Source organism: Mesoplodon bidens, assembly GCF_964165515.1.
Source record: "Mesoplodon bidens genome assembly, chromosome: 16".
NCBI lineage: Eukaryota > Metazoa > Chordata > Mammalia > Artiodactyla > Ziphiidae > Mesoplodon > Mesoplodon bidens.
In genome coordinates this window covers 38,526,659-38,542,524 of record NC_138173.1, presented here as the reverse complement: position 1 = coordinate 38,542,524, position 15,866 = coordinate 38,526,659, and the positions used below count along the sequence as shown (strand labels likewise).

The 15,866-nt window shown below is 39.2% G+C and overlaps 1 protein-coding gene across 6 annotated transcripts in view; it reads right to left on the bottom strand.

Annotated features, from left to right (window-relative positions):
• Window positions 1-3,625: 3,625 nt before the first annotated feature.
• Window positions 3,626-15,866, bottom strand: part of NDUFAF6 (NADH:ubiquinone oxidoreductase complex assembly factor 6) — a 38,289-nt gene continuing 26,048 nt past the window's right edge. For 4 of the 6 annotated variants that reach the window (XM_081258114.1, XM_081258117.1, XM_081258116.1 and 1 more), the window contains 5 exons: window positions 14,524-14,626; window positions 12,594-12,727; window positions 11,439-11,540; window positions 8,991-9,047; window positions 3,626-4,698 (listed from right to left, as the gene is read on the bottom strand). In XM_081258114.1, the coding sequence (XP_081114240.1) occupies window positions 4,570-4,698; window positions 8,991-9,047; window positions 11,439-11,540; window positions 12,594-12,727; window positions 14,524-14,626 (525 nt within the window). In that variant the 3' untranslated portion in view covers window positions 3,626-4,569. Of the gene's footprint in view, window positions 4,699-8,990; window positions 9,048-11,438; window positions 11,541-11,950; window positions 12,003-12,593; window positions 12,728-14,523; window positions 14,627-15,866 lie in introns of those variants that run through there. The other 2 variants (XR_014017719.1, XM_081258115.1) reach the window with 2 other exon arrangements.

Here is a 15,866-nt window from a genome sequence, read left to right as displayed (position 1 = left end):
CCTAGGCATTTGGTGAAACAGGCAAAATATAAACTCCCAAGTCTGTGATCTTAAGTCAAAATGTTTCACTAGACCAGGGGATGTAGCCACATTTGATTCACAAACTTTCCTAAGAACTCTGGACGTTACATTATATTTTTACTTAGGTAAGTTGAAGCCAAAAAATGAAGTCTTAGAGAGGCTATTGGTTCGGCCTCCTGGCCTTTGTTCCTACTGCTTCCTCAGCCAGGACCTCCCCACAACACCTGCACCCCCTTCCCAAACCCTGCTCCCTACCCGACCTTCCTGAAACTCCTCACACGCCCCCTCCTCTGAGAAAACTTTGACCTCCGAAGTGGTTACGTGTCCTTCCTATATATACCCAGTGACCAACACTTAATATCTATTTCAGTTGTCTACTTATTTCTCTAATTTGTAGTTGGAACTTATGTAGTAATTATACTTCTTAACCTAATTTGTACCTGAAATTTATGCAGTTAACACTTATTTCTGGAAAAAAGTTGTGCCCTTGAGCTTTTAAACTTGGCTGTTTATTTTACAATCTCAAGAATAGTAAAAATATATGGGTTGTGGGCTTTGGCATTGAACTAATGTGGGTTTGGCATCCAGCTCTAGTTCTAATGGCTGTGTGACCTTGAACTGAGGCAGTTTTATCCTTTGGAAAATAAAGACCTACTGCTCTGTGAATATTAAAGCTTAGGAGCACAAGAGCACATCACCTGTCCAAGTTTGTGCTGTTAACTGCTGTTGTATTTCTCAAGAGTAATTTAATTTCATCAAAAGGAGAGGTTTAACCACAAGAATAGAAAAAATAATGCCAGCTGATCTGGAACTACTCAAATGCACTTTATGATAAGCAACTTTACCTACATTGAGATGAATACTTAACATTTGTTATCTGTTGCTACCTATTCAATATCAAAATACATCTTAAATGGTTTGAAAATGTATGTGACTCCTTTAAATGCTCTAAAAAAGAGATCTGAAAAATGAAAAACAATGTTGGCACCATCTACGGGAGTATCTTTTATGCCAGGAAATTAATAGTACAGTAAATGTCACCGAATAAGACCCTATCTTAATCTCTAGGAGACTGGAAACGTCAGTTCATCCAACTCTCTAAGCATCAAATTTCAAATGGCTTAGAAAGTATTTTGAAATTATTTAAAGTAAATTGGCTTCCGAGCCAGTAAAAAATCCAGTAATCCAGCTGAGTGTTTAAACCCCTCTTTTTAACCCTTCTTAGATAGGAACTAAGATGCTTAGTGATTGATTGCTGCCAGATTTAACCTGGTAAGACCCACAGACAATTCTTACTAATGAAGACTATCTCTAAGGAACTTTTCATCTCTGGACCATTCAGAATCCCAAGAGGAAATGTGTCCCACTTCCCTGTATTTTCCTCTTTTAGATAAGCTTTAAGCTCTCTAAAGCCACAGGATTAAATAAGAGGATATTCTTTCAGCATCAGTATAAACCAAAAGTACACTAACATAAACAACAGCATTGTATGTTCATTCATTTATACATTTATTAATCTCCATTTGCTCTAAATCAGAAGCCATACGAGGTGCTGGGGGAATCCCAAGATGAATAAAACAATGTATTCTTGCCCTCAAGCAGCTCTCCATTTGAATTTTATTTGCAAAACTGTAATACTTTAAGCCATCATTAATTCACAATTGAAGTAGGCACTAATTCATAGCTGAAACCAAAGGCCTGAGATGGCACAGAGAAATGGTACAACAGAGGTGGGAGTGGGCAGGAAACATGACCACTAAAAAGAAAGGAAAAGGAAACTAGGGCATACTTCTGGTTTTAGGAGTCAGAGCCTCATTCAGAGTCCAGATCTGCCAACTACCAGCAATGTAAACAATTTTGGTTTTTGCAATTAGTACGTATGTTACAATCAAAAATTTTTTAATTACCAAAAATGTTCCTTGTTTCAGTTTTGAAGATCAGATGAGGACACTGGAAAGTATACATACAGCACAGAGCTTTTTAGTGGGAAGCTCGACTAGTATAGTAGTTTTTTAAAGAAATGTAGCATCCCCTTAATGAATGTTCAATACAATTTTGTTAATTTAATTTACATTAATACATTTTTTTTTTTTTTTTTTTTTTTTTTTTTTTGCGGACGCGGGCCTCTCACTGCTGTGGCCTCTCCTGTTGCGGAGCACAGGCTCCAGACGCGCAGACTCAGTGGCCATGGCTCACGGGCCCAGCCGCTCCGCGGCACGTGGGATCTTCCCGGACCAGGGCACGAACCCGTGTCCCCTGCATCGGCAGACGGACTCTCAACCACTGCGCCACCAGGGAAGCCCTACATTAATACACATTTTGTTAATACAGTTTTGTTCATGATGATAATGCTCAGTAATAGAGAGTGAAGCAAAAGGCTAAACAAAAAAGTAAGAGCCTTCAAATCAGCCACATCTAAAGTCAAATTAGGGTTCGAGCTCTTGAAAGAAGTTATTTTATCATCATGGACAAATTTTCACAGGGTGGTAAAGAATAAATGTTAGAGATATAAGGCCCTCAACATAGCTACTGACACTCCTCAAATATTAAACTTCACTCTTCATGATCCCTAAATAAATGCATTTCCCAGCTGTCTTGGACGCCTGGGTTTTGGCTGCTCAGCATGCAAACCTACTTTTTTTTTTTAACATCTCTATTAGAGTATAATTGCTTTACAATGGTGTGTTAGTTTCTGCTCCACAACAAAGTGAATCAGTTATACATATATATATGTTCCCATATCTCTTCCCTCTTGTGTCTCCCTCCCTCCCACCCTCCCTATCCCACCCCTCCAGGCCATCACAAGGCACCAAGCTGATCTCCCTGTGCTATGCTGCTGCTTCCCACTAGAAATCTACCTTACCTTTGGTAATGTATATATGTCCATGCCTCTCTCTCGCTTTGTCACAGCTTACCCTTCCCGCTCCTCATATCCTCAAGTCCATTCTCTAGTAGGTCTGTGTCTTTATTCCTGTCTTACCCCTAGGTTCTTCATGACATTTTTTTTTCTTATATTCCATATATATGTGTTAGCACACGGTATTTGTCTTTCTCTTTGTGACTTACTTCACTCCGTGTGACAGACTCTAGGTCTATCCACCTCATTACAAATAGCTCAATTTCGTTTCTTTTTATGGCTGAGTAATATTCCATTGTATATATGTGCCACATCTTCTTTATCCATTCATCCGATGATGGACACTTAGGTTGCTTCCATGTCCTGGCTATTGTAAATAGAGCTGCAGTGAACATTTTGGTACATGACTCTTTTGAATTATGGTTTTCTCAGGGTATATGCCCAGTAGTGGGATTGCTGGGTCATATGGTAGTTCTATTTGTAGTTTTTTAAGGAACCTCCATACTGTTCTCCATAGTGGCTGTACCAATTCACATTCCCACCCGCAGTGCAAGAGTGTTCCCTTTCCTCCACACCCTCTCCAGCATTTATTGTTTGATGAACATATATGCAAAAATCCTCAACAAAATACTAGCAAACAGAATCCAACAGCCCATTAAAAGGATCATACACCATGATCAAGTGGGGTTTATTCCAGGAATGCAAGGATTCTTCAATATACACAAATCAATCAACGTGATACACCATATTAACAAATTGAAGGAGAAAAACCATATGATCATCTCAATAGATGCAGAGAAAGCTTTCGACAAAATTCAACACCCATTTATGATAAAAATCCTGCAGAAAGTAGGCATAGAGGGAACTTTCCTCAACATAATAAAGGCCATATATGACAAACCCACAGCCAACATCGTCCTCAGTGGTGAAAAACTGAAACCATTTCCACTAAGATCAGGAAAAAAACAAGGTTGCCCACTCTCACCACTCTTATTCAACATAGTTTTGGAAGTTTTAGCGACAGCAATCAGAGAAGAAAAGGAAATAAAAGGAATCCAAATCAGAAAAGAAGAAGTAAAGCTGTCACTGTTTGCAGATGACATGATACTATACATAGAGAATCCTAAAGATGCTACCAGAAAACTACTAGAGCTAATCGATGAATTTGGTAAAGTAGCAGGATACAAAATTAATGCACAGAAATCTCTGGCATTCCTATACACTAATGATGAAAAATCTGAAAGTGAAATCAAGAAAACACTCCCATTTACCATTGCAACAAAAAGAATAAAATATCTAGGAATAAACCTACCTAGTACTTCCTGAGCCCCTTCCCCATTCTTCCCTAAGGGTGAGGATGGGAGGAGACGTGCTTCCCCCTGCCCTCTGGTGGCTGAAGCATGGCCTGCAGCCTAAGCATAGCTAAAACGATACTCCCTCCAGGGGCTCGGACTCTGAAGGGATGGCACAGCAGACACTGTCTGGGCTGCTGTGACAAGGGCGGTGCCTGCAGCAGAATCTGGGAATCACGGCCCCACAGCAACTTCTCATTAATTCTGTGACCTACACACTCATCCAATAAGTGAATTTTCTCCTTATGTAAACAGTTCCTGTTGTTTGTAAACAAGAACCCTAAACTAGTACACTTTGGTAAAACTAATAAAAGTAAATATCAGTGCCATGAAATTATTTTAATATCTTTTTCTCCATGACTGAATATACAAAGATAATGGAAGTAAAGTATTCTTCTGCTGTAAAGATGGGTGGAATATATCAAAATCCACTTGTTGAATTTTCTTTAAATAGTCCTCCAGAGCAACCTGAAAAAAGAGAATAATGGTCACTAGATCACAGAATGATTAAGTCTCTAAAAGAAACAAAAACAAACCCAGCAGGTATTAAGGCTATTTTAGTTTTCCTGAGATGGTCTTCTACATACTAAGAATGTAAATGCAAATTTTAAAAGAGAGAGAGAATAAAGACATCTTCTACGAAGTTTTCTATGAAGCCAGTAAAACTATGTCACAGATCTAGTACTAGAAACATCAAGCCAATTCTGATCATAATTTAGTGTTCTGGTCAAAATGTGAAAGAGAAATTATTTGCCAGGCCTTATTACTAGATTCTGTAGAATAAAAAGGGGCGTTGCATTTGAGGAAAATGAACCCACCCCCCGCTACACACACAGAAACACACAGTGCCATGAGGGGGAGCTCAAGTTGTTTCTTGAAAAAATTATTTTGTGAAAAAGTTTAAAGGGTGTCCATGTTCTTGCTGGAAAACAATTTGCAACCAGGGAGAACAATCACAGGTCCCTATGAACGTCACACCATGCTCCCCCCATCACACAAAACTTGACAAAGATTTCTCTGGGACCGGGGGCCAGGAGGGAAAACACTGATGATGGGCAGTGCTCCTTATGCTTTTCAATCTTATTAATTTGTAAATTTTTATTAAACAGAGAAGCCACCTACTTTTGCCCTGCACAGTGTGAAGCGGCCCCACCGCCTTCTCAGCCCACGTACACAGCTCCCCCTAGAGTTCTGCGGCGCAACCTGTGTGACCCACAGAGAGCATGTTTGTCCAAAGGATTGTGTGTTCTCCCAGACTTCTATACACTATAAACGAATGAGTGTACATACAAACAAATTCATTCTCTACTTTTGAAACCCTGCACTTATATATATGTACAGCAACAAACATGTGCATTAATGTACACAGATGCAAAAAAACTGGAAACAATCCAGAAGTTCTTTGACAAAAAAATTAATGTTCACACAATGAAATATTAAGCTGCCATGAAATAAATGTAGTTAGATGCAATAATATGGATAAATCTTAGAAACACTGTGTGTGTGTGTAACCCAGAAGACATAAACAGAAAATGATCAATTTTTATACAGCTCAAAAAAAAAAAAAAAAAACCTAAGGAACTTCCCTGGTGGCGCAGTGGTTAAGAATCCGCCTGCCAATGCAGGGGACACAGTTCGATCCCTGGTGTGGGAAGATCCCACATGCCACAGGTCAACTAAGCCCATGTGTCACTACTGAGCCTGTGCTCTAGAGCCCGCAAGCCACAACTACTGAGTCCACGTGCCACAACTACTGAAGCTCGCATGCCTAGAGCCCGTGCTCCGCAACAAGAGAAGCCACCGCAATGAGAAGCCCGTGCACCGCAACAAAGAGTAGCCCCTGCTCTACGCAACTAGGGAAAGCCCACGCGCAGCAACGAAGACCCAATGCAGTCCAAAAAAAAAAGCAACATTTTGGTTAGGAATACATAAAATAGGGAAACGCTTTTCTAGAATAAAAGCAAGATAATAATAAATACAAAATTCAGGATAGCTACTTGGAGGGGGAAGGCAGAGGAGAGGCAAGGGGATGAGATTGGGAAAACACATGAGTGCAATTTAATGGTGACATTCTAGTTCCTGGATTAAGTGGTGAGTTCATGGGTGTTCATTATGTTATGCTTTATAATACATGCATACATATATATTCATTTGTAGATATCAAATAAAAAACACGTTAAGAGAAAAAACTCTGAAGATATTTTAGTGTACTTTCACATGTTCTCTTTTATTTTTGGAAAAAAGGGCTCATGTTATAATGTTCTGTAAGCTGCTTTCTTTTAAAATCAATTCATATGCTGTTATTAACTTTCCATCTCTAAGAACTTTATTATGTTCATTTTAATAGTTTTATAATATCCAATTATAAAGAATAGTTAATGAAATTAAGATACAAGCACATGAGGGAGTATTATACAGCCATCAAATATTATTAATAAATATTTCTAATGATGTGGTTAAATGTTTGATAAATAGGACACTGCCATATAAAGTGTAACTTTAAATATACACAGAACTTCAATTAAAAGAAAGAACAGTGTAAACAGCATTTATCTCTGGGTCTGGGAATTGTAGGTGATTGTTATTTTCTTCTAATATTCTTTTTATATTGTCCAAATCTCTATTATGAGAATGTAATGCTTTTATAATTAGGAGAAAATTCCATTAAAATACAGATGAAACATGACCTGAAAATTAGAGCTCAACTGGGCATTCACAAATTAGGATTTGGTTCATGGTTAATGGTAAATAAATTGTTCAAAGTAACAAATTCATCGTGAAATTCTCAAAGATGTTACTATTTCTGAATATAGCTTCTTAAAACCTCATCTATAGAGCACAACATACTCTACCCTAGACTAGTCATTTTCAAATCATTTTTAAACAGCAAAACCTTCTTTGAACAAAATAATTAACAGATGCGCCATATATAAAACAAATGAGAAGAGATGTGCCCCAGCTGGACTGAGGGTGTAGGGTAGAAGCAGCTCCTCGGAAACTGCCATGTAGTCCCTCCACTTTCTCCTGGCACAGGACGGAAACAGAGCTGGGCTCCAGCCCCTAGAGTTTCTGATCCATTAGGTCTGTGGTGGATCCCAAGATCTACATTTCTAACAATATCTGAGGCATATATTGCTGGCCCGGGGTCCACACCACTAGCCTAAGATAGGGGTTCTTAGGCCTAGCTGCACTTCATGATTACTGGGGGAACTTTTAAGAAGTACCAGTGCTAGATCCAACCTCTTTGATATGATTTAACTGGTTTGGGGACGGGCCCAATATTGCTTTGTTTTGCTTTAAAAGTTCCCCAAGTGATTCTAATGGACAAGCAGAGCTGAGAACAACCTATTTCACAAAAGTGAACAAAACAGACAAAGTCTTGAACTTTCTTAGAGCTTGTAAGTCAAGACAGGTGATGGGGTACTTCCCAGAGGTCCAGTGGTTGGGACTCCACACTTCCACGGCATGGGGTGTGGATTTGATCCCTGGTTGGGGAACTAGGGTCCTGCGTGCTGTATGGTGCAGCCACAAAAAAAAAGAAAAGAAAAGAAAAGAAAAGAAAAAAATAGAAGAAAAAAAAGAGACAAAAGAGATGATAGTACATCACCGAAAAACCAAATAAATAACCATTAAAAATGGTGGTGACACAGAAAGAGGTGCTCGACACCTCACTGACACAAAAACTACATCTACAGGTACATGAACAGAACAAGTCCAGAAAGATGAACAGACATGATCTCTGGAAAGGACAGAACTGTGCGAGCACTCTAATTTCTTTTGCCTCCCCTTATGTGAACATGTAAAACATTAACGTGCTACCTTTATAATAAGCAAACCCAGGAAAGAAAGAAAATGATTTCAAACACTCAGATCTGAGACCCAGGAAAGAAGATGTGAAAGGATAGAAATGAAAATATATTTTCGGGGAAACTGTAGAAGGTATGTTTGGTACTGGAGAACATGCGTGAATTTCCCACTTTCAAACATCACAAATCTTTGAACCTTGGTTGCTATCTATAAAATGAAGTAAACCACACCTAGGAATAATGTACGCAGTGACCTAGCTCAGAACCCGTCCCACAGTAGGTGCTACTAACCGGAAGCTATTCTCATTTCTTTATGTATTTTACCACAGTGGTTCCTGAACCAGGCTACACATCAGAATCACCTGGGGAATTTTTAAAAATCACAGATCCTCTTAGAAATGCTCCCCTCCCCAACCTCAAGAGTCTTGTTTAGTAAGAAGACCCCAGGAATCTGTATTTTTGAAGAAGGCTTCCAGATTATTCTGATGCAGCCAGCTCAGCACTGGTCTGTGAACCACTTTCGGGAACCAGTGCTACAATATGGTCACTAAGGACAAAAAAAATAATAAGACTATTAAGTCATACTTATGTGGCTATAAGTAGCCTAACACTCCTATGAGGTGGTTTCTCCTATGATTCCCATCTTACCTATAAATAAACTGAGGTACATAGTGATTAAGGAACTTGTTCCACAGCTAGTAAGTGGCAAAGCAGATTCAAACCGATGCAGTCTGGCTGCAGCCAGTGCTAATGACAATTCCACTCACCTGCCTCTGGGGAACAGAGGCATGACCTTCACCAAAAGCAGAATGTAACTAACAAAACATACCATAGGGAGGAAAACAAAACAAAGACTCCAAACTAAAGAACTGCACTGGGAACCTTATAAAATAGAAAAAAAATTATACACATCTGTTTCATTAATTAAACAACCTTCTCTGTTAATCTACTTACTGTTTGAAGGAAAGCAGGAAATGCTTTCACAGGAACACTTCTGTGGAAGGACCTAGCCTTTTTTAAAAAAGGAAGACAAAAGGAAACTGGTTTGAAATATAAATATTTCTGGAAATAAACACTCTCCCTCTGAAAGTGAACACAAAGCAACACCAGCAGTTTAAATCAGCACTGCTAGGAACGCTCTCGAAAGCAAGAAAACAGTTCTCATCTCCTGCCGGTTGAGATTAATTTACCAAACCTAAAGGAATCAGGAAAAGGTACTATATTAAGAATTCTCTCTTCTTTCTTACATTTGGTTTTGGCATTTCTAACTGCCTTATAACTTTGACCCCCCCAGCTCTGTGGTAAGGGGTAAATGAAGACATACAGGTGACCCTAGAATAACATGGGTTCACTTACACGCAGATTGTTTTCAACAGTAAATACTACAGCACTACACGATCCTTGGTTGGTTGAATCCACCTTTAACTTAACTCCCTGATGGATCATGTCCCAACTATTCATCTTGGATCTAACCTCATCTATCCAACCTAACACCCTACTACTCTGGACTACAGAGCCCTGATCCACTCAGGCTGATCATCCAGCCCTCACCAAGCCCACTTCTGTCTAAAGGTCTTTGTTTATATTGTCAGATACTGCTTCTTATTCCTGACTCACTTACCCCATCTACTACAATTGCTCTCTTCAACATCATCCACAATTTACTAATCATCATACCTATCTTTTCTCTCAATCTCTCCAAGAAATGCAAAACTTCAGTATTCCCCATTCTTGGAACTTGCTCCTCCCTAGGTTTCCAAGACACTGACTCTGAGTTCTCCCACTTCTTTTCTTTTTTTTTTTTTTTTTTTTTGCGGCATGCAGGCCTCTCACTGCCGTGGCCTCTCCCGTTGTGGAGCACAGGCTCTGGATGCGCAGGCTCAGCGGCCATGGCTCACGGGCCCAGCCGCTCCGCGGCATGTGGGATCCTCCCGGACCGGGGCACGAACCCGCGTGCCCTGCATCGGCAGGCGGACTCTCAACCACTGCGCCACCAGGGAAGACCTTCCACTTCTTTTGATCATCCTTTCCTTCTCCTTCTTCCTATTAAATGGCCCTTCCTCCTCCTACCTGAGAAATGGAGGTGGGCTCAAGGCTCTGCCTTTGGTCTTATTGTTTAAGTGTATATTCTCCTTGGACAACAGCAAAGCCACGCTCAGAGCTTTAAACATAAGCCTTCCACCTGGATGACTCCCCAGTCTGTATCTCCAGTTCTGACCTCCTCTTAAAGTCACAATCCTACAGTCTGCATTTTAGCCCACCTCCCTAAATGCCCTCTAATCCCCTTACATTCAATGATGTCCAGCAGCTACCGATCAGCACCCAGCACACCATTGCATTTTTATTGTAGTCTCTGACTGGCACCATCACCATCTATATTTGAACTCCATGCAGCCTTCGACTTTCCTGCTTCCTGATTCTGCTACAGTCCAATCAGTTATCAAGTCTAGTTGATTCTTCCTCTGTTATATGTGTGTATATATGTATATATATATAGACATTCACATACATACATATACATGGAAAACATCTACCCTCTCTAAATCACTCTATATTTTAATGACTTATTATAGCTTAGTTTTAAGTTTTAATATTATAGCTTTATATATATTTTATATTTAATATATTTAAGTTATATTAAATATGATAATCACTTGTTTGTACTTTCTGGGCTTTAATAACTTACATGTAAATTTTAGTTTCAGAAACTATTTTGACTGAGCAACCTAGGTAAGTTACCTTCGCTCATATCTTGGAAGCATTTAGAGTAAAGCTACTAAGAAGGTTTAAGCATGCAACAAATCAGACACTTCTTTAAATGTGGCAGTAAGGAGATTATATACTAGAGATTATTATTAGAGTAAACAGGATGAAAGCCAAATTATAGTATGGTGAATGGTGCCATGGTGGTGAGGGCCTTGAGGTAAAATGAATGTACAACACTTATGCAAAAAAGGTTAATTGGGAGGGGAAAATAAGAAACAGAAGGGTCCAGTGGGCTGCCTGTAACTTCAGAAGGCAGTAGCAACAAACCAGAAGATAAAAGGGGCAAGTTATCAGAAAGGCCAACTGAAAATACCAGCTGGGAACTGCTGACGATGCAAGGTCCTGGAAGAGTAGAAGAGGCATCAGCCTTGACAAGGCAGAAAGGCACACTGTCCCCTGAGAGAGAAATAGTGAGTGGACGGATCAGAGAGGAGCCTAACTGAGGCAGCTGAGAGGGAGAAGGAGATTTTTTAAAAGTAGAAAAAGTTTATAATAATCCCTGAGATAAATCTACTGGGATTTCAGTGACCGATGGATATGGACTGCCAGAGAGAGAACACTACAACCATGCTCTAGGAGTAGCCACAGCTAGAAATGATAGTTTCCTAAATGATTTGGCAAACAGAGGCTACTTACATGCTTTAGATGCAAGTGTGCCTGGCTGGCCATGTCATATACCACATCTCTCACATTTTTATCTTGGCTCTTCCGTAGAAAATCCTCTTGTGAAACACCATGCTGTGTGGGAAAATGTACACTACATCAGGATTCAAAAAGCACAATTAAAACTAGCTCAAGAAAACTGGTGATAGAACAGTATACACAGTAAAATGCCTATTTTGTTTTCTTGGTTTTTGTATTTTTTGGCCACACCGTGCAGCTTGCACGATGTCAGTTTTCTTTTCTTTTTTTTTTTTTAATATTTATTTATTTATTTGTTTGTTTCTTTGTTTGGCTGCACCGGGTCTTAGTTGCGGCATATGTGGCATGCAGGCTCTTTCATTGCAGTGTGCGTGCTTCTCTCTAGTTGCGGTGCACAGGCTCAGCAGTTGCAGCGTGAGAGCTTTCTAGTTGCGGCGCAGGGGCTCCAGAACACACAGGCTCAGTAGGTACAGCGCTTGGGCCCTAGAGCATGCAGGCTTAGTTACCCCGTGGCATGTGGGATCTTAGTTCTCCAACGAGGGATCGAACCCGCGTCCCCTGCATTGGAAGGCGGATTCTTAACCACTGGACGAGGGAAGTCCCCTACTTTGTTTTTTAAAATATATCTATATGTATGTGAGTGCATATATAGACACACACACAGACACTCTCTCTCCTGGAAGAATATGCAACAAGATGCTAAATAATGACAGTTGTAGGTGAAACAAAATAAAGCAAGAAACAAACAGATAAGAAGCTTTAATAGAAAAGATAATAATGAACCTCCTCCAGAAAACAAAAGTTCTCATAAACAGTATTCTTTTTAATGGATTAGTTCCTCCTTTAAAATAAAATAAAGAACAGGCTAAGGTGACCACTAGGAATATTTACTGTAATTGCTTGAAAGGGAGTAAGGCATCAACATGTAAGTACACCAAGTGAGGTTCTCTGAACCTTCTTACTTATAGCTCCACCACAGACCTAAAATGCCTGACTGATAAAATTCTGACTTGATAACTCTGGAGCAAAAAAGCAATAAGCATGTGTTTCAAAACGGTCACTTGAATAGACTAAGCAAAGAACAAAGACAGGACGTCCCTCCCCATATTCTTGAGGTAAATAATTAGAGGGTACAAACAACGGCCTTACCAGCATACAAATATCCATGGGAAGGAATACTCTTCTTCTACTACCATGATACGGCGTTGCTCTCAAGCAAGTTACAATGCCTTGTGCTTTTCCAATGTGACTTGCGGCATGATCTGCATGAAGATCCTTTACACCTATGATTTTAGAAATCAACTGGGCTGCTCTTTTCTCTTTAAATGCATAACATGTCAACAGAAGCAGCATAGTGAAATGACCTAAACATGTAAAAGGTGTTTCTCCCATGTTTTATATCTGAAAAACAGGATTTCTGAGAGCAAAACTGGGCACAAAGACAAGCTGACCATTTACCATAAACAGGTTTCTGAACTTCAACTTTTAAATAAAAGAGTTTTCCTCAGAGTACAGCACACCAAGAGCACATTTGGAATGTTAATTAGCTATCGTGGAAAAACACTGCAAGTCTTGCATTTCTTCTCCTCAGTGCAATTTCCATATGACCTCATTTCAAGTATATGTTTAACAAACATTCTGCTCTTTGCTCCCTCCTTTCATTGTGTTGGCAAACATGTCACTGAATGTGCAGGCAGAACAGGCCCAGGAAATTTGGTAGGGACCTGGGTTATTCTTTTAGGGTGACATAAAGACATATTACCTTCTTCAAATGCATGATATTGTCCTTGTCCCAAATAATTTCCTCATTACAATAAGACCTCACCAACTCAGAACAAAATCAAAGTAGGAAAAATACCATCTAAATGGCATTGTTTTTTTTTTTAAGACAAATCTCATAAAAACTTTTAGATACACAGTTTTATTTCTTCTACCTTTTGTTTTTAAACATGGGGAAGTATTATTGTCAGAGAAGGAAGGAGTCAGGCCACAGGCCTTCCAAATTGTAGGAGATGCATAAAAAAATAGAATCATCTGCAATTACCACATTATTAATTACAGCATTCTCATGAGGTAGCTAAAGTCCTTTTATGAGAGCCTGGGTATTGTGATTAGTCTACATTCCATTCCAGAGAAAGGTATATATTATATTCCCCTTCTTACTCAAAAAAACAACAACAAAAAAGCTATTCCTTTCTAGATGGTGCAAAGAAAAACTTCAGTGTTAAACTGGTTAGACTGTCAAATTATGAAAGAGTGAAGTCTAAAAGGTGTTTTCTTAACAGTATGCAGGTTCCTTAAAAAACCAAAAATAGAGTTACCACATGATCCAGCAATCCCACTCCTGGGCATATATATCTGGAAAAGATGAAAACTAATTCGAAAAGATACATGCACTCCAATGTTCACAGTAGTGCTATTTACAATAGCCAAGACATGGAAGCAACCTAAGTGTCCCTCAATAGAAGAGTCAATAAAGAAAATATGGAGCATGTGTGTGTGTGTGTGTGTGTGTGTGTATACACACACATACACACAATGGAATATGACTCAGCCATAAAAAAGAATGAAATATTACCATCTGCAGGAACGTGGATGGACCTAGAGATTATCATTCTGAGTGAAGTAAATCAGATAAAGACAAATATTATATAATATCACTTATATGTGGAATCTAAAAAATAATACAAATGAACTTATTTACAAAACAGAAACAGACTCACAGACTTAGAAAACAAACTTATGGTTACCAAAGGGGAAAGAAGGGGTGGGGGATAAATTAGGAGAACGGGATTAACAGATAACACACCACTACACGTAAAATAGATAAACAACAAGGATTTACTGTGTAGCACAGGGAACTATATTATCTTCTAATAACTATAATGGAAAAGAATCTGAAATACATATATATACGTATAACTGAATCACTTTCCCGTACACCTGAAATTAACACAAATTGACACTTTCCTGTACACCTGTAAGTAACACAATATTGTAAACCAACTACACTTCAATTTTAAACAGAAAAAGGTGTTTTCTTTAAAAAAGAGAAGTGTAAAATAAAAAAAAAACTTACCCAGTATTTCTAGTGTTAGATAAAGAAGAGAGCTCTGTGTGTTTTCAGCATAATTTTCCAGTTCCTGGATGTTACGATATGCTTTGTCATCCAAATTTTTTTCCTACAAACAAAATGCTTTATTTGCTTGACGAATTGTCAATATTTTATTTTTAAAAGGCACAATTTTTTTGCCCTCAAGAACTGAGTAATAAAGAATAAAAACTTTTCGTATAAATTATTACACAATAAAATAAGATTAAAATATTAAAGTCCTACATGTTCAGTACTTACAAATCACCCCTCAAAATAATACCTCAGGAATAATCTCAATGCACAAATCATCACGGACATGGGGTTGGCTTAATTTTTACTTCCTTCTAAAGCCTGAGATATCATGAGAAACTGACAACTGAGGTCCTACTTAAGTACTTCAAACATTATCTCCTTAATCCTAACAACTCCCAAAAGAAATTAATACTTTTTTCATTTCACAGATGAAGAAACTGAGTTACCAACAAGTTAAGGAATACGCCCAAGGTTGCACAGCGAATTAGTGGTGGGGAAAAGATTCAAACCCACATATTTTGACCATTAAGCCCATGCTCTTAATAAGAAAAAGGTGCCTAGGAAAAAAAAGGCGATCACAGGGGCTTCCCTGGTGGCGCAGTGGTTGGGAGTCCGCCTGCCGGTGCAGGGGGCGCGGGTTCGTGCCCCGGTCCGGGAGGATCCCGCGTGCCGCGGAGCGGCTGGGCCCGTGAGCCATGGCCGCTGAGCCTGCGCGTCCGGAGCCTGTGCTCCGCAGCGGGAGAGGCCACAACGGTGAGATGCCCGCGTACCGCAAAAAAAAAAAAAAAAAAAAAAAAAAAAGGTGATCACAACCAGGCCCTGCAGCTCATTCCCCACAAAAGAAACTATGCTCAATAAACTAACGGTTGATTACCAGAACACACTATATTCAAGAAACAGAAAAATGTAAATCTTAGAACGTCTAGCAACTTCTATAATAATACATTTACAAAGACGTGATGGCCAAGGTAATATTATTCCTCCACCCCTTTCTCCTTTTTTACAGTCAGGAGAAACTGGCACCAGCAATGAATCCCAGGGGAAAAAATATGCTCCAGCTCCATTACATTTAAAAACAAATTGGGACATAATTCATATACCATAACATTTACCCTTTTGAAGTATACAATTCAGTGGTTGTAGTATATTCACAAAGTTGTGCAACTATCACCACTAATTCCAGAATGTTTTCTCTGCATCACCTCAGAAAGAATCCTGTATCTATTAAGCAGTCACTTCCCAGTTCTCCCTTTCCTTATCTCCTGACAAACCTCTAACCTTTTGTCTCCATGGAT